General features: G+C 63.2%; 2 protein-coding genes and 1 long non-coding RNA gene across 8 annotated transcripts; 1 reads left to right on the forward strand and 2 right to left on the reverse strand.

The window, feature by feature from the left end:
• The first annotated feature begins 3511 nt into the window (after positions 1-3511).
• LOC148777088 (uncharacterized) lies at positions 3512-7542 on the forward strand. Of its 3 annotated transcripts, none has more exons than XR_016038039.1 (4): positions 3512-3632; positions 4394-4511; positions 6588-6672; positions 7486-7542. It is a non-coding gene; the product is annotated as an uncharacterized LOC148777088 (long non-coding RNA). The 3 variants fall into 3 exon arrangements; XR_016038040.1 differs by lacking the exon at positions 3512-3632 and adding an exon at positions 3821-3928; XR_016038038.1 differs by lacking the exon at positions 3512-3632 and having other exon boundaries at positions 3907-4511.
• A 1501-nt stretch (positions 7543-9043) lies between these two features.
• MIDN (midnolin) lies at positions 9044-16706 on the reverse strand. 4 transcript variants are annotated; one of them, XM_055429636.2, is made up of 10 exons: positions 16601-16705; positions 15335-15426; positions 14796-15163; positions 13695-13782; positions 13445-13507; positions 11334-11462; positions 10944-11249; positions 10617-10764; positions 10150-10395; positions 9044-9479 (listed from the first exon to the last, which is right to left on the reverse strand). In XM_055429636.2, the coding sequence occupies exons 3-10, from the start codon at positions 15026-15028 to the stop codon at positions 9202-9204; spliced, it is 1491 nt and encodes a 496-aa protein (XP_055285611.1). In that variant the 5' UTR covers positions 15029-15163; positions 15335-15426; positions 16601-16705; the 3' UTR covers positions 9044-9201. The 4 variants fall into 4 exon arrangements, with proteins under 4 accessions (XP_055285611.1, XP_055285612.1, XP_055285614.1 ...); XM_055429637.2 differs by having other exon boundaries at positions 10617-10761; positions 14796-15426; positions 16601-16706; XM_055429639.2 differs by lacking the exon at positions 11334-11462 and having other exon boundaries at positions 10617-10761; positions 14796-15426; positions 16601-16704.
• A 3048-nt stretch (positions 16707-19754) lies between these two features.
• Positions 19755-21992, reverse strand: ATP5F1D (ATP synthase F1 subunit delta). The gene is made up of 4 exons (XM_055429640.1): positions 21730-21992; positions 20954-21107; positions 20385-20473; positions 19755-20294 (listed from the first exon to the last, which is right to left on the reverse strand). The coding sequence occupies exons 1-4, from the start codon at positions 21868-21870 to the stop codon at positions 20172-20174; spliced, it is 507 nt and encodes a 168-aa protein (XP_055285615.1). The 5' UTR covers positions 21871-21992; the 3' UTR covers positions 19755-20171.
• Positions 21993-22498: the final 506 nt, after the last annotated feature.

Below are 22498 nucleotides of genomic sequence, written 5' to 3' on the forward strand. Positions count from 1 at the left end.
AGCCCCCACCATACAACTTTCTGTCAGCAGCAGCAGGAGCTGCTGCGTCAGCCACTCACGCAGGGCGGTTATTACAGGGAGCAGAGGGACTCATCGCTCAGCTCCCCCTCCCGCCGCGCCCATGGTGGGGCCGGAGGGCCGGGCATGCCTAGCCGGAGGGTAATCCCCCCCTCCACCCACCGGCGTTCTACCCTCATCACTTTGTCCCCCGCCCCCACTGTTCTGTGGTTCCTAATCTGCCTTCTCCTGGTTTTATGAAGTATCTTGGTTCATTCATTTTTCCACCAGCAGTTATTCAGCGTGTACTTACTACGAGGCTGTTGCTTGGTACAGGGCTGAGTAAGTACCCACGACTGTCCTGGGTTCCCATCGCAGTGTGGACCTATACCTATGGATACCTGTCCTCAGGTGCGCCTGCCCCGGGCACAGTGTGGGAAGTGTGTGCTTGCGTCTCAGGTGTGATACCTGTATCCGTACCTGGCTGTCAGCATGTCCCTGTGACTCAGTGTGTAACAAGGACTGTTTGTCCCCGTGAGCGGTGGGGTTGGGAGGGTGGTCGCAGGGGGCTAGGACCACCTTCCTCCCTGCCTCGGCCCTGCTCTACGTTCTCCCCGAGGACGCAAGGGGGCGCTGCGGCCTCGTTGTCAGCCTAGCCGGGGGCTCCCGGGCCCGCCTCGCGGTCCAGCAGACTGCCAGGAGCACTGCCGTGGGAGGGGTTCCCGTCCGGCCCTCAGGCCCCCCTCCATTCCTCAGCCCGTGCGCTTAGGGTGGTCGGGGAGAGGGGGCTTAAAATAGCCTTGGGCGGGGGCGAAGCTGCTATTCGCGGCCGCGATGCGCGGCTTGCAGCCTGCCCGGCGGGACGGGGATTAAGCCGAAGGTCTACTTTTGCGCATTCACAAGACGCCCCTCCACAGGCGCCCGCCGAAGACCACCCCGTTTCCACGGGGCAGGGCACCTCACCCACTCGCGTTGCCACGGAGACGGGGGCGTGGCCACTGCGCTTCCGCACGGAACCCCCAGGCCTCCCCGCTGGGTCGGGCCCGCCGGACGCCGGGTCCTCCCCCGACCCCGGCTAATGACCGGGCGGGAGGCGGTAATGAGCGTCTGGGCTCGGGTCGGGCGTGGCCCGGATGAAAGGCGCGTGGAGGGGCAGAGACCCCGGGGCCGCGTAATTACCGCCCCCTCCCGGCCGACCAGGAGGGGGCCGGGCCGGTGCACCTGGCGGCCGCCCGGCGGGGGCGCAGAAGTGAGGCGGTCCGGGCAGAAACTCCAGCCCGCCAGCCTGGCTCAGATCCCGGGGGCCCAGAGCCAGGGAGGGAGAAGTGGGGACTGGATGAATGTGCATGTTGCCAGGTGTGGTGCACATGTGTGCCTCTGGGCAGGGGACCCGTGGGTGCAGAGATGGAGAAACAGGATCTGAGGACCATGCCTGTGTGAGCATGAAAGTGGCGGTGTGCCCGTGCACATGGGTGTGGAATTGTGTGCACAGAACTCACGTGTATGTGTATGTACAAAGTGGCATGGAGGTGTGTGCGTGCATGTGCACACATTGAAACATGTTAGCATAGTTATTTTCTATGTGCAAGAACAGAGGGGTTATGCACGGACCCCAAAGTATGTGCAAAACCAGGATGTGGAATCAGCCCAGAAGGGCTGGGTGTGCATGACTCAGGGGACGAGAACTCCCAGATCATATGTGCCCATGGCTGGTGGTGTGTTGTGACTCATAACCCTGGGGTGGGCACATGCCATGTGCTGTGTCAGCAGCAACCAGGGCCTCTAGGGCAGAGGAGGGTGACAGAAAGGCCAGAAGCCCGGAAGAATAGGTTAACTGTCCCCCATTTCCCACCTGCAAGCATAGGGGGCACATGTGAGATCCCTAGGAAGCCCAGGTGGCTGCCCGTGGTGAGTACAGGAGAGTCAGCTGACTGCAGCCTGGCTTCTGTTTCCCTCCTGTTCCTAGGAGGGGGCTTCCTGGTGGAGGGGGTCGTGGTGGGCACCTGGGTGGAGCTCCTTGTGACTCTCGGCCCAGGAATGTGATGGCTGCCTCTCTTCTGCTCCTACCGGGTCCCTCATCCCAGGAATACATAGGTCAGGCAGCTCCTGGACCATGCTAGTGACTACAACCCCCGCCAACTGCAGGCAGACTGTGAAGGGCCCCAGGGGAAACGTGGAGACCCACACCAATACATGCATTCACACATGAGACATATCAAGTGTGTGTGAAATGCAGGCCTGGTGCAGCCACTGTATGCACATGGAAACCCCAAAGCTTCCCTGGGTAGGGATGCTGGGGAGGCAACCCCCTGGGTTTCTGAGACTGGGGCAGGGCTGTGTGGTCCACAGCCCCACTGCAGAGGCAGGAGGAGCTGTCCCACTGAAGCCCAGTTTGGCCCTATATACAGGCTCACTGCAGACACATAGAGCAGCCAAAGGACCCTTGACTGGGGCTGTTGAGTTTCCATGGCAACATTGGGAGTGGCATCAATGGAGAGCCCGCCCTCCTGGGGCAGCTGCCAAGGGCTCAGGAAAGACATCTCTGTGACCTGTGTGTCCAGGCAGATGTACATAGCAGCCTCCACATCCCCACCCCCACACCCAAGCTGGCAGACACAGGTGCCCAAAGGACATGTCCTGTCCGCCGCCCATCCCCGTCCCTCCTTCAAGGGTCAGCGACTGCCTAGGTGCCCAGCTGTGAGGGCAGGCAGAGTCTGGGTGCCTCAGCTGAGAATGGATGCAACAGCAGCACTTCCCCGAGTCAGCAAGGGTCATAGGGAGGCAACCAGGCCTCACCCTGGAGTGGTTCCTAGGGCTGTTTTTCTCTTCTTTCTTTGGATCTTAGGCCGCTCAGGGAATGGTCCGCCGTGCAGGAGGAAGCCCCACTTTTTCTGAGGGTGCACCTACACCTACGCTCCTGCACCTGCCCATCCCAGTGGTCGCTTTGCTCGGCTGGGCCTGCAGGAGGAAGAGTGCGTAGGCAGTGTCTGTGGCTGGGGCGCCCCGGCTTTGGGTGCTGCCTCCGCTGAGCAGCGTGTCTGAGGGTCTGAGTTTGGGCTGCCTGATGTGACCTTCAATGCTGCGGTTTTTGTCAGGGAGGTCTTGGCCCTGGGTGAGAGCGGGTTCTGAGGGTCACACAGTTGACTGAGGTTGTGGTACCCAGAAGTGTAGGTTAGGGCGGGTTTGGGACTGTGGGGGGAGTTGCCTATGGGGGTCCCTGTGCTGCAAGCGAGATGAGCCTCTCCCGTGAACTGCAGAGCGGGTGCAGCGCGAGTGTGGGACGGGGAGGCGGGTTGGTCTGGGTCTGGTGGCAGTAAGGGGCCCTGCGTGGGCGTCCGGGGTTGGGTTGATTCTCCGCGAGGCCCGTGGATAGTGTTCGGGGTGTGGGCCATGCGCAAGGCAGATGTAGCCAGTCGTCTCCGGCCGGCTCCGCCTGAGGGCGTGCGACCTCCTTCCCCCGACCCCGTGGGACCAGCCCAGCCCACATTCCAGAGGAGTTAGGGGGTGCCCTCCCCAGCCCCCACCGACTCCCGACCTCTGACTTCAGCTCAAGCCTACCCGCAGCATCTCGGGAACCCACCACTGCAGCAGCTGGCTCCAGGGAGGGGCGGCGAGGCGGGGGCGGAGGCTGGAATGTACGCCGGGGGTGAGGGAGGGGGCCCCCCAAGAGGGCGCGGAAGCGGGGGAGGGGTCGGGAGGAGGAGCCGGTGAGGCCGAGACTGGACGAAAATAGAGGGAGACAGCTGAGAGATGGAGACTCCGACAGAAATACGGACAGACCCAGAAACCAAGAAAGGAGGAAAGAAAGAGAAACAGGAAGACACAGGAAAGGAGAACGCAAAGGGAGGAGGGGGAGGGGCACACGTGGATGAGGGGAACCGAGGCAGCAGGCCAGGGCTGGGGGCCATCGCCAGTCGGAAAAGGGCCACAGGTGACAGCGGCCCCGCCCACACCTGCGAGCTGGGCGGCTCACCTGTCCCGAGTGACACCGGAGGCTCCTTGTCCTCTGCCGTGCCCGGTGGGGGCGGCCGTGGGTGGGGCTGGAGGGGAGACTCCTCAGTTGAGCCTTAGCACCTTTGGCTGTAGCTTGGCAACTCCCATTCCCAAGGTGCCTGGAGAGAAGGGCGTTCCCGCCAGGCCTGGGCGGGGGTGGCTGTGCTGGGGCACACGCCCGATGCTGGGGGTGCTGGCGCTGGCCCCAGCGGCGCAACACTCACCCTCACCTCCTCAGAGACCTGGCTTCTCCCAGCCTTCCTCCCAAGCCACCCCAATGCCGCGTCCTTTGGCATTTCAAAACCGTGCAGCTAGCCCCAATTACCCATTTGGCCACACGCAGGGGACTCTGGCCTTGAACAAAAAGACGTGACCCCAGTGACCTTCTCTTGCCCGCCCACAGCTGCCTCATCACCTCAGAAGCACGGCCCATCTGTGAGCCAGCACCTGGATCCAGGCCTCTGTCTGGACTCCACACCTTGGCAGCCACACCTGTCCACACCTCCAGTGCCAACCTCCATGTAAGTGTCGGGGCTCTCTGTCCGCCCCAGCTAGCCCCAGGGGTAACCTCGGACCAGAGGTTTTGGCTCACATCCTCCCCACCTGTTAAAGGCCACCCTGTTCATACTAATCGCTGCCTTCTCTGAGTGGACTACTGGTCACAGCAAAACTGAGGCATAGCCAGGCAGCGACGAAGTCTTCCTGCCGCTATGACCCCTCCTGGGTCCCCAGCCTCCGAACTCCCTGCAGCCCCCTTGCCAGACGTCGCACTGTGAACCAGAGGCCCCCTTCAGACAATGCCTCATCTGTCCCTTCCCAGGCTTGTCTAAGCAGAGCGTCCAGACCAGACACCTCCTGGGATGTTCCGGCCTCTGCTCCTCCTCCTTGGGGTCCCCATCTCATCGCCCCCAATCCAGATTTCAGGAATCATTCCTGTCGGGTCCTTGCCGTCGCCTTTTGTTTTAGGTCCCCCAAACTGACTTTCAGATATTTCCCAAATGCACCCGCATTCACGTTTTCAGACATCTGCGCATGCCGTGCCGCCAACATGGGGCACCATTTCCCTCTTCCTGTAGTTGGCAAACTCCTATTCCTTTGGCAGAGCCTCAGTCCAACTGCCCTTCTCCCGCTCCCCGCCCTGTGCTCCCCTAGCCCGGAGCTCGCACATACAGGGTCGTGGGGAAGAGACAACAGACAATGGCCGGGCTTGAAAGGCGGGTGCACGCGATCGCGCCCGTGCGGGGGTCCACGTGCGGCACCCTCAGGTACACCCCCTCTTCCGTCTCAGAGCCGCAGCGGTCGTCAGACCCCTTGGCGTGCCTCCCGCCCCCAAATTGCGGACGTGCGGCCAGAGGGAAAAGGAGGTGGGGGGGGGGGCACACGCCCCCGCGTCGCGCCTGCGCACTCGGCTTGGCCACGGCGCAGTCCCGCCTCCGGGCAGCAATCCCGCGCGGCTATTGGTGCGAGTAGAGCAGCGATGAGGTGGCCGCCAATGAGGCGTTCCAAGAGTAGGCGGGGCCTGAGCTTTTCAACGCTAGCACGGGGGCGGGCGGGGCACCCGCCCCATAGTGACGTCAGGCCCGGTTCGCGGCGCGTTGTCATGGAAGCCGCGTTTCCATCCCTGCGGGCTTCCGGGGACCGCCCCCTCCCATTCAACTTTTTCCTCCCTGGGAGGAGGGGTTGGTTGGTGCAGGGCCGTCCCCGCCTCCTGTGATTCCGCAGCCCCTGCCTACACTGGGCCTCAATTTACCTTTCTGTGCTGCCCACGCCCATGTAGCCTGACCAGCCGACTCTCAGGTCGCTGCACCCCTTCAGCTGGGCGCCTCTGCCTCCTCGCCCCCCTCGCAGGCGTGTGCGTTTCAGGCCCCCACAGCGGGAAGGGACCAAAAGCCACAGCCCCTACCCGGGGTGGGGTTCTAGGACTCCCGGGTAGGGCTGTGACCCTCGGACCTCAGGGCTGGGCGCTGAGGAGTACCCGGCGGTAGACCAAGTGCCCCCTGCCCTGCACCGTGCAGACACAGCTCCTGTGATTCAGCAGGTGCCTTGATCTGCACCCTCCTTCCTTATCCCCCACCCAGCCCTGCAGTGGCCAGCTGGTTCACAGCCCTAACCTCCGGGGGTTCGGCTGCGTAGGCAGGGTGTTCGACCTTAACTGTCCCATCCCCTCCACCTTGTGGTCCTCCGGGGACGTTTGCGCTTTGACCTTAAGGTTTGAAGGGATAAGGCGGACCCGGGCATACTACCTTCCCGGCCTGGTTGTGCGATGATTTGGGGGTGACTGGGTGGCAGGAGGGGCAGAAGGGCCTTAGTAAGTGCTCCCAGGACACTCCTGGACTGCACCTGTTCCCTTCCCCCTGGGTGGGGCTCCTGGAACTGTGGCTTAGGAGGGCTGGGTCTTGGCTACAGGAAATGAGCCTAGGGACGGTGGTCACTAATTTAACAAACACCCCCAGTGCTCTGGACCAAATGGTATTTCTCTTTGGGTCTGGGTTTTCTCATCTACCAAGTGGGAGGATAATTAGTTCTCTTAGGTGACTGCGCTAAGTGAGAAAATACATGTAAAACTATCTTCAGTACTATGGTGTGTCTCTGCCCAGCCCCAAAGTGGATGAAGGTGGGACTTGCCACCTGGCCCGGCCCTCAGGGAGCCCCAGGTGGGCAGTGGTGGAAGACGCAGACTGGGTAAGTTCCCAGCCAGACCTGGGGCGCTAGGAGTGTTCTTGAGTAGGGCACAGCCCGAGCAAAGGCCTGGAGGCTTGATCGCAACGGTCAGGGCTGGGGAAGAGCTGGAATGCAAGACCTGGCAGGCCGAAAGGAGTCCACTAAGGGCCAGGGTGGAGCCAAACTGATGGGACTTGAGTGCCTGCCCTAGGCCCTGGCCTGACTCTGGGCGCGATGGGTTTCCAGGAGGCCTGGCACCACCCCCCCAGGGATGGACCTTGGGTCAAGGGTCCTCAGGCTGCCCACCCCCCGCCCCCCTCGCGTGGGCGGGCGGATTTAACTACTTCCCCCTTTCTGTGGCTGGGGAACCCGTGGGCCCAAGTGTGTGGCCAGGTCTCCCTGGAGACTGAGTCTCTGGGTTCGCCTGCAGCCCTTAGAACTGAGAGGCCCCACCCAGGGCACACAGCCCTCGGGCAGCCCCATGCCCACACCCTGCAGGACTTCCGGCCTTGGGTACCGGGAAGTGGCCTGCCCCTCCCTCCCTTGCCAGACAGCTTCCTGCCCACCTTCACCCCAGGGCGGGGAGGGGGTGTGGGAACTGTTATGGGACGCACCCGTAGCCCTTCCACTCTCCGGGGTGGTGGGCTACCGCAGCACCTGATCTGGTGGCCCTCCTGGGGAAGACCACCCTCTCTCCTACTCAGAACCCCCTCAGTAACCACTCCACCCTCCAGGCGAGCAGGCCGGACGTACACTTGTGTTTCATTTTCTGTTTATTCCTTGAAGTCATGGTGTTTGTGTAGGCTTCTTTTCCAATTTCATGTTTTCATACAGGAAACTCCCGCAAGGTGCTGGGACACCCCACAGCCCGACCCCCCCCCCCACCGAAGGTGGGTAATGCTTTCTGGGGATGGGCCCTCCCAAGGGCAGAAAGGGTGGACAGTTCCTGCCTGGGGCCTCCACCCTCACTCAGACCAGCGGAGGCACATACGTTATTTAAAAATCGTTAAAAAAAAAAAAAATCATCAGAACACACATTAAATAGATATCCAAGACAGCGTTTCAAAAACAAACCCGCCCTTTTCTTTTTTTTGGAAAAATGAAAATAAAAACAAAATCCTTGACCCCTCCCCTCTGACACCCCCTGCCCTCCCACCACCCCCCCCCACAAAAAATGTACAGAGCTACAGTTAACACAAGATGTTCACATCTGAAACCATTAATTTTAAACACATAACCGGGGGTAGGGTGAGGTTCTGGGGTTCATCTAACAAGGAGGGGCAGGCAGAGGGTGGGGGGAGTGTTGCGCAGCAGAGGGGCGGGGCCAGGACAAGACTGACAGGTCGGGGGCAGGGCCCAAACGTCTCCATTATCAGTAAAAAATAAGTGAATGAAAAAATAACTCCACCCCCCATTGAAATGGCCCCAATAGTGGGGAGGTCTGCCCCTCTGCCCTGGAGATGCCCCTGGGGCAGGGGCGTGAGTGGGGGGGGTCCAAATTAGACCAGCAGCGAACCCCCCCCACGGGGGGTTAATGCTACACAGCTTTGCCCCTAGTTGGGGTTTCACAGCTCAGCACCCCCGCCCCTCCTGGCTGCCGAAGGGCCCCCAGACACAGTCCACAGGCCCAGATCCCTCAGGTTGGGTGGGGAAGAAGGGCCGGGGGTGGGGCACCAACCCCGCCCCCCCCAACCATTTCTCTCCCTATTTTTCAAGAGATTCCCAACCACTATTGGCTCAGTCAGAAAATTAATAGTCTATAAATACCCCAAGCGCAGAAAAACGGGGTGGGGTGGGAGGAAACGCACAGTGCGTGGACGGCGGCGAAGGCTGGAGGCAGGCTCCTCCCCCCCTTTCCTTTCCTGGCAGGAAAGGGTCCCACACCCCAGCCCGCACCCCAAGGCAGGCTCTGGCCAGCCTCTCCCCTGAAACGGCTTTTCTTTTCTTTTCCAGGAAAAAGGTACATGGAAAACGAAATCAGGAACAAGAGTTCGAACATGGAAGAAGAGAAGCAATCCTTGGCCGTCATGGGCTTGGTGGTGGTTGATGCGCACCTGACTGTGGGGTTCCTTGCCCGGTGGTTTCAGAACCAGGGTTTGCAGTGGGGGCTCTCCTCTCCGCGGCCCCATCCCCTGTCTGTAAAGTGCATAATGAGGCATCTACGTTTTTGACTTAAACCTGAAAGGAGTGGGGAGGGCGGCAGAACGGAAGGGGGGGGCGGCTTCCTTGTCTCCGCTCTCTCTCAACCATCTGGAAAGACTGCTACATATTTGGAGCTTGGGAAGGTGGGCGGGAGGGACCCAGTGCAGGTCGGGAGAAAGATGAGGCAATGGAGGAAGGGGCGGGGAGCGTGAGCCAAATCAAGGAGGCAAGAACCCAAGTCCACGGAGAGTTCGGAAATCCATGGTAGGAATTGAAATTAAAAAAAAAAAAAACCACCAGGACACGGAACCGGGAGGGGAGAGCCTCTTGCTGCACCGACAGACAGCCTGCCCTCCCGTGTGAGGCCACGCTGGCGGCTACCCAGGGCTGGGGCGAGGGACAGGGTTCCTAGGCCACCACAAACTCTGATTTGATGTCAGGGTTCACTTCTGGCTTCCAGACGGAGTCCTCGAAGTCGAGGCCCAAGCCAGCCGCCTCGCTGGGGCCGCTACCTCCCCCACTGCCGGTGCTGTCGCTGCGGCCGGCCTTGCGGCTGGGCGGCCAGTGGTAGGGACCGCGGGCGTCACGCCGGGCCTTTCTGCGGAGCCGTTTCTGCTGGAGCAGCAGCTGCAGGCGCTCCACCTTACAGCGAGTGGCTCGGTTCTCTGTCTGCCGCAGCCGGTCCCCTGCAGAGGACGCAGTGGGCGTGACCCTGAGGGTCCCTTGGAGGCCAGAGTCCCAAGCAAATTCAAAAGACCCCCAGCAGCTGCCCCTGGATATCAGGCCCAACCGAGGACACTCCCTCCAGAGAGGGAGCCGGACAAGAATATCTGCTGAACTTTCCGTCAACTGGGGCTGTCAGCTCCATGAGGGCAGGGCTGGCCCAAGACACCCCTTAGTGACTCAGCTGTCATAAACACTAGCTGCTCAGGCTGTGTCTGTTTTCCCTTCAGAACCTGGGCTTGGGGGCCCACTTCACAATTCTGAAGGACTCGGAATGTGTCCGGAATAACCAGGTTTTGTAGGGGCAGGGGGGTGCAAGCTGCCTTTGAGCAGGAGGAGAAGCTAACCCCCTCCCTCCCTCAGGCTGACTGGGCCATTCACAGTGGCTTTACCCACCATCTGGAGAAGGTGCCCGAGGGGGGTGAGGAGGAAGTGCGGATGGAGCCCCCTCTGGAGGGCACAAAGACACTGTGTGCCCCAACACACACACTCCCTTCTCTACCAGCGCCTGCAGAGCAGGGCAAGCTGCAGCTGGCGGCCCCCTCCCCACCACCGGGGGCTCAGCTGCTGGAAGAGGCACACAGAGGGGGCCTTGAGAGACCCATGGAGAGAGGGTGCAAGGGGGACACTTACCCGGGGGCTTGCACAAGCGGGCCTGGCTCAGGGAGGCTGGGGCAGCGGCTGCCAGCTTCTCACAGGAGGTAGTTTTGGGGCCGAGGTCTGGGGTACACTGGGCGTGGCAACGCAGCTGTGTGAGTGATGGGGGCATGCCCTGGTAGTGCCGTGTGGCGCTTAGGAGGTCATTGAGGATCTGCAGGATGGTCCCAATGTCTCGCCTCGGCCGCCCACTGCTGTCCTGGCAGTTGGGGTGCAGCGTGCCTGTGGGGAGACACAGATGAGAACACTGCAGTGGTGGACGTGTGGCCTTGGCAGCATGGGGTTCCACATATACAGAGGGCACCCCTGGCTGACTTGGGGACTTGCACCCCGATGGGTGGACCTGTGGCCGGCTGTATAGCCAGGCACATGCATGGCCACCCCAGGGAGTGTCTCATCCCTAGTGTGTGTGTTACCACTCATGGGGACTCTCTGACACCTACCAGAGAAGGTCCCTGAGAAGACCCCCGGGGCGTGGTTCACGAAGCTCTCAATGACTGCGCCAGGTTTGCGGGAGCGGGAGGTGGGGTTGCCCCCAGTGGGGGATGTGGGGCTGGCACCGGTGCTGGCAGCGGGGGAACAGTCCATCTGCTGATGGGGGAGGAGGGCACATGAGCTTGGGGTGCGAGGGTAACCCTTGGGGTTCAGGGCCAGGAGATCACCCACCACACCACACGAGCCCAGGCTGTGGGGACAACTATGGGATTCTGGATACAGAAGACATATCTGGGGCTCTGCCATCCTCCCGCTGCACCCTTCCCCAGACTCACCTCGGGACAGGTTGTAGAGGCTGAATGGGAGCGGAAAGAGCCGGCTGTGACAGGTGAGGATGTGGGGGCAGGGCTGGTGGGCACTGGGGGCACACGGGCGGCACTGGACACTGGCCGGCAGGGAGAGGACACAGGGGTGGTGGTCATGCTGGGGTCTCCGCGGGTGGCGGCAGCAGCAGCAGCCAGCACGTGGCGGTGCTGCAGCGGGGCATGCTGGGCTGCGAGCTGCAACTGGACGAACATCATGTGGTCCCCCACACGCAGCGCCAGGGTCAGCGGCGAGCGGCCTGACAAGAAGTCACTGACCTGCAAAGAGAGGCCCGTCAAGCCTAGGGCCCCAGCCCTCAGTGCCCCCATCCCGGCCCAGCCCGGCCCCCAACGCTGTGTGACCTGGGGCCTCTCGCCGCCCCTCTGTGGGTTCTGGGGTCCCTGTCGGTGCCACGGATGCTTAAATAAAATGAATCGGTATTTCCGGAAGCCGCCTCCGCCAGCCCGGCCCAGGTCGGGAGCCGCTGGGGGCTGTGGGGGGACAGAGGCAGATGAGATGGGAGCTTGGCCTACCCTGGCCAACTTGGTTCTTTCAAGGGGAAACCGAGGCCAGAGGGGGCGGGGCCCAGCCGGCATCTCTGCTCTCACATAACCCCCAGTTCACACCTCTCTCCACCCTCTCTCTGCCTGTGCACACTGCAGGGGCTGGGCTCAGGCCCCCTCCCAGCTAAGCTACTTGGGCAGCGAGTGGGTGGAATTCCTGGACAAATTCTTGTCCTAACCTTTGCTTTCTCAAGATAAATATTTATCTGTCCTGGGCGGGGCTGAGGCTGAGGGGGAGGCGTTGCCTCTGCCAGCAGTGTGGGGGCCCTGACCATTCACTCTGTGTCCTGAGTCCCCCAAGGCCTCAATACAGCCCATGCAAACATGTATCTCCAACCTGGCAACCCCTTTGGAGCAGGTAAGGAGCCCGTAAGATCCCCCCATCTGCACTGGACCCCTCCTTTGGGGACCCGCCAGCACTGCACTCTCCCCAGGGGCCGGGACTGGGGGGGGGTGGAGGTTTCTGAGAAATGACACAGGCCGGGATGACTCAGAACCACCTCCTCCCTGCTCTCTGCTGGCAGCGGCTGGTGTAACCTTCCCTGCTTGGGGGCCGTGGGGAGGAGGCAAAGGAGGCGGACAGAGTGCACTCCCCACTCCCCGCAGCCCCTTCTGCATATGCCCTCCCCAGCCCCAGAGATGCCCTTTGCAGAAAGAGCCTGGGTGGCTTCGTAAGAGTGGCTGCCCCCCCGCACTCCACCCTGAAACTTCCTCCCAGGGGAGGGCGAAGGGGCAGGCATGACTTGGTGCCAGGCAGGGAAGCAGTGCTGGGAGCCCAGTCACTCCGCCCAGCGCCTCCCAGGCTCCCTCCTGACGCAGGCACCCTGGGGCGGATGTGAACCCAACACGCCCCAGGGGCCCCCTGCCAACCACAGCACCTCCCCCCTCCCCAGGAGCTGGGAGCTCAGGTCACATCTGCCCCAAAAAGCACACCCTCAGCTGGCTCCCAGCTCTCCCCCAACTCCTCTGCCCCTCCCAATGGCGGACCACCCAGCTCCCAGGGCCCCTCCTCCTCCCCTATGCTAGCCGGCTGGTGAGGGCAGGACGCAGCACGCCGGGGAGGGGGCGAGGGCCTCGGGGCAAGAGGAAGGGAAGCCGCTGAGCAGGTTCTGAGGCCGGGGGCCAGCCCAGCGAGGAAGGCCGAGGACTTGCCACCCCCACCCTGGCAGCAGGCAGATAGCTGAGGCCTGTGTCACCCTCCTGGGAGGAGGGCCCCACTGCCAGAAAAATGAGGAAAGGAGGGAAAAAAAAAAAGCTGCAACAAAACCGGGAACCCTGTGTGGGCCAGCCCCAGCCTTCCTCCTCATCGCCCTCCCGCGCGCTTACTAAATATTTTCCTAACATCCTGTCTGGGCTGTGCTGGCCCCAGGGCCGGGCACCCCCACCCCCTCCCCCTTTTGGGGCAGAGAACAAAGGCCAGAGGAAGGAGGAGTAGGGGTGACTCCCCACCCCTTACAATGGGGTCACAGAAGGCGGAAGGAATGTCACCCAGAACCACCCCCCCATCAGAAATGTTAAAAAGGTTGCTCTGGGGAAACCGCAGTCTGGGCAGGGGGAGCTCCACAACAAAGCCGGTGGGGCTTGGGACGCAGGCCCTGATGTGTGGGAGTGGTGTGAGAGCATGGGCCAAGGTCACCCCGCAGGCAGGCTTGTGAAAGCTGGGCCCCCTCCCCCATGGAGGCCACCGTGGGAGAGAAGACTCTCAAGGTCAGGTGGAGAGTGCTGGGGGGGTGGGGAGGAGGAAGAGGAAGCTGGGTGACCAGGCCAAGCTGGCACGAAGGCGGAGCGGCGCGTCCCCTCCCCTTCCCACAGGCCTCCTGGGAGCACAAACAACCCCTAAGTTCTCCCGAGTGGCCGGGCACTCCGCCGGTTGCCCCCAGGGATTTGGAGGGCCCTAGCGCGCGTCTTACCTGGGTCTCCGTCAAGCTCTCCAGGGCCTGCATCACAGACTGTTCTGGCCTGGAGGCCTGAGACTACAGAGAGAGGAAGGAAGAAGAGAAGACCCTGAGGGTGGGCCCTGAGGAGGAGAGGAGTGGGGTGGGGTGGGGTGGGCAGCCCAGCGGGGAAGGGGTTCCGTGTCAGTGCTGGGGGGTGTGCTCGCAGGGGAGGGGGCTGCCTGCTAACGTGGGGCTTCGGGGCTCGCTAACCCCAGCCATTTACCATGAGGCCCGCCTCCACGGTGGGCACGAGCGTCAGCTTGCTGCCATCCCCCACGCCGAACTCCTGCAGCTTCCCCGAACTGAGCCGGCTGAGGGGGGGAGGAAGGAAGAGGGTGAGGCTATGCCGCCGAGACAAGGCAGGGACTCGGAAGCAGAGGCCGCGGGGGAGGGCCATGCTCATGTGGTAGAGACAGGAGTCCATCGCCCCCACCCCTTCCTGATTTCCAGATCCAGGGCCCCGAGTTTGTGTGGAGGGTGGAGGTCAGACCCTGGGAATCCCACGCTGGCAGTTCGGACCCCTTATTCCAAGGAACCCCAGTTCTGAACTGGGACACTCCAACTGTGCCTCAGCAAGGCACTTTTTCACCATCCAGGCACAGCGCGCCCCTTAGCACCCTCCTCCCACCCCGGGGCCGCCCCCTTGTAATTCAACCACCCGGGCCTGGGCTGTCCCTGCGGGCCAAGCGCTTAGCCTTTCGGGGCTTTGCCGGGCGGGCTCCCCTCCTCCCTCCCAGGCGCAAGCCTCCGCCGCTCAGACAAAGGAGACCCTCCCCCACCCTCCCCTCCCCCACCGGGCCCCTCCGCTGGGGATGGACATTGCGTGTCCCGGGAGGCCCGCGGAGGGAGGGCTCCCCGGCCTGGAGGCGATTTAAATGGCAGGGGGGAGGGGTAGACTGCGGAGAGCACTCGGTGGCGAGAACAAAGGGGGGTAGAGAGACGCGAGTGGGGGTGAAACAGCCAGACGCAGAGGGGGCCGCTGAACAGATGCGGAAGCCGGCGGGTCGCAGGCAGAGGAGGCCGCCACAGAGCCCCCCACTCTCGCAACTGAGACCCCTACTCCTCCCGGGACTCCTGCCTTCCCGTGGGGTACGCCGCCTAAGCCCGACCCGAGGCGCCCTCGCAACCGCCTTTGTGCAGCGACCCCGGGCGGGGGAGGGGGCCGAGACAGGCAGGCCGAGCAGAGGGCGCCCGTGAGCGCGCGGCGCGCCCCCGTCCCCCGTCTGGCCGCCCCCTTCCTTCCCCAAGCGGCGCGCTCTTTGTTCCCGCCCCGGGGCCGGGGCCCGAGGGGGCGGCGCGGGGGCTGGGGGCGCGCGGTACCTACGTGTCTTTGTGGAGCAGCGCCAGGCGCTCCTTGGGCACTTTGAGGCGTTGGGACAGCCGCTTGCGCAGCCCATCCACCGTCTCGTCTGGGGGCACCGACAGCTCATAGCGGGTGCCTGTTGTACTGTGGATGGCCAGGCTCATGGGCGCCGTCTCGGCCGTCGGGCTTAGCTCGCAGGCGCCGCCGGGGGCCCCGCGCCGGCAGCTCCGGGCGCCGCCGGGCTGCGGCTCCATCCCCGGCCCGCGCTGAGGGGCTGGGGTCCGCGGGTCGCCGCCAATTCTCGCCGAGCCTCCGGGCAGGGCGGGTTGGGGGAGAGATCCCAAACTGGTTTCCTCTGCGTCCCTGGAAGCGGGGGGCAGCGAGCGTCCCTTTGGAGAAGGTCCCAGGAGTGGAAGGCGAATCAGAAATCAAAAATCCAAGTGGAGCTCCGAGGTCGCGTCGGCTCGCAGGGGCGCCTTCCTAGGTGGGGACTACACTCCCAACTCCTTTCCGGGGCGACGGGCTCGGGGAAGGGTCCCAGAGAAGGGGGCGCCGCTCACCCAGCCGCGCTCAAGGATGTCTGCTCCTCGGGCCGTGCTTCCCCTCGCGTCCCCTCCCTTAGCAACAGCCGCCGCCGCCGCCGCCAGAGGATCTGGGGGTGAAAGTAACAGAAAAAAAAGTTATAATGTATCAACGTTCCGAGGGGCGGGGCCGCCGCCCCCTCCCATTCACTACTTACTCCGCCGGCCCGCGCCGACCAATCAGCGTGCGCCGAACGCCCAGTCGGCAGCGTGGTCCGGCCAATGGGAGCCGCCGAGGCACCGCCCCACGTGGCCGCACGGGCCCGCCCCCTCGCCCCGCCCCCGACCCGGTGGCCAAGCCGAGTGCGGCGGGGGCGGGGCCAGCGCCGCTCCGGCCCGCCCCCGCCCCCGCCCCGCCGCAGCCATTCATAAGGCCGGGACCCTCAACAAACGGCGGGCGGCGGGGCGCTCCGGGCCTGAGATCCCGGGTTGGGGTGGCTTGCCATGGGATAAGGCGGCGGCCCCAAAGCTGTAAGAGCAGGAAGCCGGGGCCTCCCCCTGCGCCCGTCCGGGAAACCGCTGCAAGCGGAAGCGGGACGCGATCCCCGCGCCTCGTGGCTGAGTCCCCGCTGAAGGACCTGCGGCGCCCCCTTTCCCGAAGAGTGAAGCCCCTGCAAGGGGTGGAGCTGCGGGCGGGGCCTGCATCCCGGTGACGTGGCCGCTGCCGGACGGCCCCTCCCGCGCCTGTGCCACCTCGCGTCCCACCCCCGTCCCGCGGGCCGGGCCCGCTTCCCGAGTCGCGCCCGCCCGAGCCGTGACGTGACGCGGCGTCCCCGGCTGCGCCCGCGCGCGCCGCTCGGGGCTGCGGTGAGTCAGCAGCGCTGGCGCGCCCTCTGCCGGCCCCGCCCGGGAGCGATGCCCAGAGACCCGGGCAGGGGGCGCCGATGCAGCCCGAGGTTGGGGGCAGTCAAACCGGACTGCGGGCATTTAGGGAGCCTAAGAGCGTGAAACCTCTGTGTGAGTAGACTGGGGCTACACAGTCGGGGAAACAGAGGCCAGAACGGAAACTAACTCAAGGTCACTCGCGGGGAGTGGGAGTGCTCCGGGGGCGGGGCGGGGGCAGAGGTCCAGACTGGACTCTGCCGGCAGCGCCGAGTCCTTCCCATTCCACGTCCCAAGGGGTTCCCCATAGTTGGAGACACCTTGAACCCTGCTTGCTCAAAGAACAAAGAAAAGTAGGGCACTCTTAAGAGCCTAGAGTAAGAACCCTCTTCTTGGGCCAGCGAGGTCCCGCCCCCCACTCACCGGGAGTGGCCCGTCCGAGGTCCCAACTGTCGTGAGTTTACCTACGTCCAGAACGAGTACGCGGTGGCGGAGCCGGTCTGGGGCCGAGCGGGCGGCCCCCGAGCCTTTATCCGCACCGCCTTCCCTCGGGGTGGAGTTTAGGCGGCCAGGGGGCGGGGGGCCGGGCGGGCGGTGACGCAGGCCGGCCCCCGCCCCTGCCTGTCGGCGAGGGCCCTGGGGCACTGTCTGGCCTGGGCCACACGCCCCCTAAGCTTAGCCCTTTTAAACAGGGAGGGGTGTAGCCCTCTTTGAATGCTACGAATCAAGGGTCACGGTCGGCAGCACTGACGACTGAGGGCACCCGCACTCCGGCCCCCACCATAGGGTTTGGGGGTGCGTGGTTGGATTTGCTGCCCTGCCCCTTTCCTGCTACCCCAGGCCCGGTGCTTCCGCCTGGGGGCACCCGCATTGGGGAACGGGAAAGGGGGGCCTGAGTCAGCGGCCTGCGTCCAGGAAAACAGGCCCGAGTCACCTGCCTGCAGTGGGGGTGCCCCAGCCAGCTGCCCTGGCCTCCTGCATCCTTTAACGGTGACCTCAGAGGGTATTTATGGAGCGATTCACCAGCTCCAGGCCTGCCCTGTGCATCCGTCACTACCTGCTGGGCTTTGTGACTCTGGAGGGCAGTGACCTTCGTGAGCTCCTGTGGTATGGAGTAAGAAAATACACCAGATCTCTCCAGAACCCCAGGGATACAGGGCCCTCACCTAAGCCTGGCAATCGACATCAGCCCATTAGGTTAGCTCACCTGCTGGTGTCCAGCCTTGGCTGTGGGTGTACTCACCCTACCCATCTTACAGGTGATGAAACAGAAGGCATACAGCCATTGGTTCGTCTGCAGCTTTGTCCCTGCAGGTCGCCTCATGTAGGAGGCTTTTTAAGAGTGACCCTGACTGAGGGCAGGGCCCTCTCCATTCTCCTTCCCTCTCTGTCTAGAGGAAGGGGACCCCAGGCCACCCCCATCCACTTATCTGTGCCTTCCTTTATCTGACCCAACCACCTCCACCTCCACCCTTGCCCTGGGGCCCCTCCCAGAGCTGTGCTCCTTTCTAGGATGGAGCCAGTCCTCATCCTGCTCCCACCCAAGGCCCTCCAGCCTCTGCCCCCCACCCTGTCACAGGCACACCCAGACACTCCAGTCCCACAGGGTCAGGGCTGGGCCTGAGGGATGGACAAGAGCTTGCCAGTGACAGAAGAGCTCCAGGGAGGAGCAAGTCCACGCCAAGCACAAGAGGCTTGAAAGAGCGCCCCAAGGTCAGGTGTGGGACCAGGCCATTGGCCTGCATCCAGGGAGAGCAGGGAGGCAGTATGGGGGATGTAGGCTTTGAGGCCACAGCATCTGAGCACAGTAGGGCTCCAGGGTGGGCAGGCCAGGTGGGACCCTCAAGTGAGCAGGTGGCACTGGGTGGGGGTGTTGTGGAGACCTCAGGTGGGTCTCCGATCTCACCTGGCTGGGTTCCTCTGCCTGTGGGGAGTGGGCTGGTCCCAGCATGGGCCCCCTAAGGGTCACACACACAGGAGGGGACCAGCCCCTGCCTGGCTTTGCAAGTCCAAGTTGATAAATGTGCCAGATCAGCCTGCTTCAGGCTCTCCTCAGAAGACCCCTCTCACCTGGCTGCTGGTCCCAGGTTACGGGCACACTCCAGGTATGAGGGCATCCCTTCCTGGGAAGGAGATGAGCCCTTGGGCACCATCTAGCCTGCGCTCTCAGTAGGGGGTCATGGTCCCTGGTTCCTGGCCCTGTGACCACTCCCACCCCAGGTGCCCTGACCACAGGACAGGGCCTGGCCTGTGCTGGCCATCCCTGCAGTCTATCAGCACAGGGGTCCCCAGGCCAGGCTCCAAGCCTTGCCCATCCCTCAGGGGGCATGCTCTGCACTGTGGGGCCCAGCTGTGTCCCAGTCCCAGAATGTGACTTCAGGATGAGGGGCTGGAGGCAGGTTCCCTTGTGTCAGGTCCGCTGCTTCAGTGGTCGGCGATGGTCTCTTTCCGCAGGCCCCCTGCCGTGTCCTCACTGTTATTTACAGACCAGATAAGGAGCTGGCCAGGAACTGGAGAACCTGTGCCCTAAGCCAGGGGGCGGGGGGCGGGTGGGGCTGCACCTGAGCCCCCACAGCAGTTCCAGCCTTATTTGAGCTGGGGGTTCCTGAGCAAGCTTGGGCTTCACCTGCCCAGAAGGATCAAGACCAGACAAACGCCCTCTTCAGAGCTGCAAGCTGGCAGGCAGCTCCCGGGACATCAAGCCTCAGAAACAGCTATGGGACAGTCATTCGCATGGGACCATGACACAAGACTGCACAGCCCATCCGTACCAATGAAGAGCCCTGAAGTGGCCTCTCTGTCACCTTCTGGCTGCCAGTGACACACAGGGAGGCCCAAGCTCTCCCACACATTCACTCCCCTGGAATCCCCTGCCAGCTCTGCTTGGACCCAGGGCCAGGAAGGGGGCAAGGCGACTCCTGCCGGCCACCTGAAGCCAGCTCCAGGGACACCCCTCGGTTGCAAAAAAAAAAAAGGAGTGACTGGCTGAAGGAGGTGGGACAGCACTGAAGCTTCCAGGTGCCAGGACCGCCCCCGCCCAGCCACCCCACCCATCTGGGGCCATTCCAGGGGCCGGGGTGCCACGGAGGTGCCAACACCACCAGGGACTGGGCGCCCGGCCAGCTGGGGCCACCCACAGGCCAGGCGAACACAGGGCGGGGCCTCCGTGGGAGCAGGCAGAGCCGGCCCCTTCCCAGTGCAGCTAGGGTGGGGCGCCTGCGGGGCACACGTCAGTCTGGAACCTGGTGAAGCCCTGCTGTCCGCTGGGCAGCCCAGGCCCAGCCCACAAGTGGCATACCACACCCCTGCCCACCATCCCCAGCCCCAGCTTGGTGACCTTTGCCTGTCCCCACCCTCTCGGGGTGAAGGCCAGAACCCAGCCTGGTTTTACTAGCAGTGCCCCCACCTCCCCCAGCTTACTGCAGACACTCAGGATGTTTCAGGACAGTCTGTGGCCCTAGGAAAGCTGAAGCTGGCGTTCAGCGCCCCACCTCAGTGGGCAGACACAGGAAGCCAGCGAGACGCTGGGCTGGATCCGGAGCCCACCACCAAGCAGGATAAAATCAGCGTAAACAAGTTGGATCCTAGGTCTTTAATATGGGCTGGGCAGGGGGCAGGCTGTCTGCTGGCGGTGGCTAGGAGCAGCGGTCTCTGCAGCAGACACTGCAGGGGCAGAGCGGTGGTACAGATGGCAAGAAACCCCCCCCAGGGGGATAGCATTCCTCACGGGCAGGGCAAGTGTCCCAGCTTGCCCCCAGCCACCTGACCTGCCAGAGCTGGCTTGTTTCCCTGGGTTTATTTAGCGTAAAGGGGCAGGGCCCTCTGGGCAGAAACTGGCACTGTGCTGCTCCCTAGCGGCTTATTAACAGGACAGCTCCCTGCAGGCCGGCTCCCTGTCAGCCTGCACCCACCGGGAGCTGGGTCTTCATGCCAGGCCACCCTTGCCCAGCTCCGGCCCGGTCTCCTGGCTGGACCAGTGCAAGGCAGGCACCGCCTACTCCAGAGCCTTCACCAAGGCCTCGTTAGCCTCGATGCGAATTTGGATCTCAGCCCGAGTGGCCTCGTCTGCTGCCCCCAACAGCTCCGACTGTGCTTTCTCCAGGTTCGCTTTGGCTGCCTGCAGGGGGTGGGGGTGGGTAAGGGCTGAGCAGGGACCCCAGCCCAGCACCTGTTCCCACCAAACCCAAGCTTCCCCCGGGACACTCACCCCCAGATCCAGCATGTCCAAGGTGACGGCTTCCTCAGCCAGTAACTGCACGGAGGAGTCAGCATTCACTGTGACAGAGCCGCTACTTACTGCAGGAAGAGGGAGCTTGAGAGTCAGCCCCCAAGCCTCTGTGAGGCTGGGAGGCTGACCCTACAACCTGGCTCCAGGGTCGAAAGGCCCCAGCACACAAGTGGACAGGCGGCCACCAAGTGCATCCACTGGGGGTTGGACATGGAGACAGAGACCCCTCTCTCTGCCCAGCAGCTGAGCTAAGGTTGGGGTGATCTCCAGCTGAATTCCACTGCTGGACAGGAACCATGCGGTGGGAGATCTTTACAGAACCAAGGACCCCCTTCTCCAAAAGACCCCTGCCAGGCAGCACTCTTAGGTCTCTTTCCCCAGTCAGTCAGTCTCAACCACTGAGAGTTACATTCCAAACCACATTCCAAACCCGTATGGGGGCGGTCTATGTCCCTGGTGCCCTTTTTCAAGCTGCCACCTGAAAACAGGACTGAAAACAGTCTGCTGAGACGTGCGTCCCCTACTCTCTGTGTGCTCAGTCGACTCACCGAAGTATTTGGAGGTGGTGCCGTCCTCAGCGTGGACCACAACCAGGCCTGGCCGCAGGACCTGCAATGTGGGCACATGGGCTGCAAGGATGCCGAAGGCGCCGGTCTGCGTGGGCACGTCCACCTGGCGGACATTGGCGCCATTGAAGAACACCTAGAGAACACACGTGAAGAAAGGGTCACCTAAGGCCAGTCCCTCGGGGCCCAGCAGTCGATGTCCTCTGTATTTTAAACAGCTACAACAGGACTGACAGCTGGGGGCGGGGGGGGGGGCACAAGCGGCTCCGCTGCGGCCAATGTTTCGGAGGAGTGCAGCACTTTCCTCTACTTGAGGATGAAACCCAGACACCCTAGCCTTCGCGGAAGCAGATACGGTTAAAGCACCACCAGCGAGCCGCAGGGGAGAAGACACTGAATTCGGCAGAAGGGCCAAGGGGCTCAGGTTCTGAACCCCGCGAAGACGGGTGCATGTCGAAACAGGGGCTGAGGGCAGGCGACCCGAGAACTGGGGGCTCGGATCCCAGATCCCAGGTCCAGAATGGCGGTGGTCTCCGAACTGAAGGTTGGGGGCTCGGATCCCGAACCACACGGAGGTGGGGCGAGGGTCTGGAACGGGTGTCCCCGACCTGAGGGTTGGGAGTTCGCATCCCGGATCACACGGAGGAGGGGCGCGGGTCTGGCGTGGGAGTCGCCGACCTGAGGATTGGGGGCTCGGATCCTGGGTCACATGGGGGAGGGGTCCAGAATGTGGTCCCGAGCACCGCGGACGTCCGAACCTGCGTGGGTGAGGCGAAGGTGAAGGACATCTGTCCCGGACCCGCGGCAGGGGCCTGAGCAGCGGCGGCCTCGGCGTAGGCGCGGACCTGGCGTACGAGGCGGCCCAAACCCGGACGGCGGAGCAACGCGGCGGGCAGCATGACGGCTGGCGGACAACGGAAGGCAACGCGGAGGCGAGCTCACTCCTGTTAAACGCGAGGGGCCTGGAGGGCGAGGAGGACGACGCGAGAGGACTTCTGGGAGACGGATCCTGGCGAGAGCGCAGGCGCGAACTACGACTCCCGGCGCGCTGCGCGCGATGCTGAAGACGAAGCACCACCTGGGCGCGTGGCATGCTGGGGATTGTAGTTTCCTTCCGGCGAACGCTCCTAGCCTGGTGGTACAGTGAGGGAGATCGGTTACACGGCTCTGCACCCTGAGGACCAGAAGCCTGCGGGGAGAAGTTACGGAAACACTTAATTCAAGATTTGGGGGACGCTCGTTGGATGTCAGGCGCTGGGGAGACATCAAGGAAGTAGCGAGATTCCTGCTGTATTTTGGGGTGGTGGGGACGTTTAACAGACGTTAACGTAATATATGAGCGTTGCTAAGTCACTTCAGTCGTGTCCAACTCTGTGTGACTCCATAGACGGCAGCCCACCAGGCTCCCCCGTCCCTGGATTCTCCAGGCAAGAAAATTGGAGTGGGTTGCCATTTCCTTCTCCAATGCATGAAAGTGAAAAGTGAAAGTGAAGTCGCTCAGTCGTATCCGAGTCTTCGCGACCCCAT

Source organism: Moschus berezovskii, chromosome 8, assembly GCF_049115385.1.
Source record: "Moschus berezovskii isolate FMDL1 chromosome 8, NW_MosBer_1.0, whole genome shotgun sequence".
In the NCBI taxonomy this organism is placed as follows: Eukaryota; Metazoa; Chordata; class Mammalia; order Artiodactyla; family Moschidae; genus Moschus; species Moschus berezovskii.

Coding starts and splice junctions, on each gene's coding strand:
- ATP5F1D (XM_055429640.1), bottom strand. CDS start 21,870: ATGCTGCCCGCCGCGTTGCTCCGCCGTCCGGGTTTGGGCCGCCTCGTA. Junction 21,108..21,729: donor CCTTCGCCTCACCCACGCAG/GTTCGGACGTCC, acceptor TGTGTTCTCTAG/GTGTTCTTCAATGGCGCCAA. Junction 20,474..20,953: donor CACCACCTCCAAATACTTCG/GTGAGTCGACTG, acceptor CTCTTCCTGCAG/TAAGTAGCGGCTCTGTCACA.
- MIDN (XM_055429636.2), bottom strand. CDS start 15,028: ATGGAGCCGCAGCCCGGCGGCGCCCGGAGCTGCCGGCGCGGGGCCCCC. Junction 11,463..13,444: donor AGAGCTTGACGGAGACCCAG/GTAAGACGCGCG, acceptor GTCCCCCCACAG/CCCCCAGCGGCTCCCGACCT. Junction 10,396..10,616: donor CTTCTCAGGGACCTTCTCTG/GTAGGTGTCAGA, acceptor GTCTCCCCACAG/GCACGCTGCACCCCAACTGC.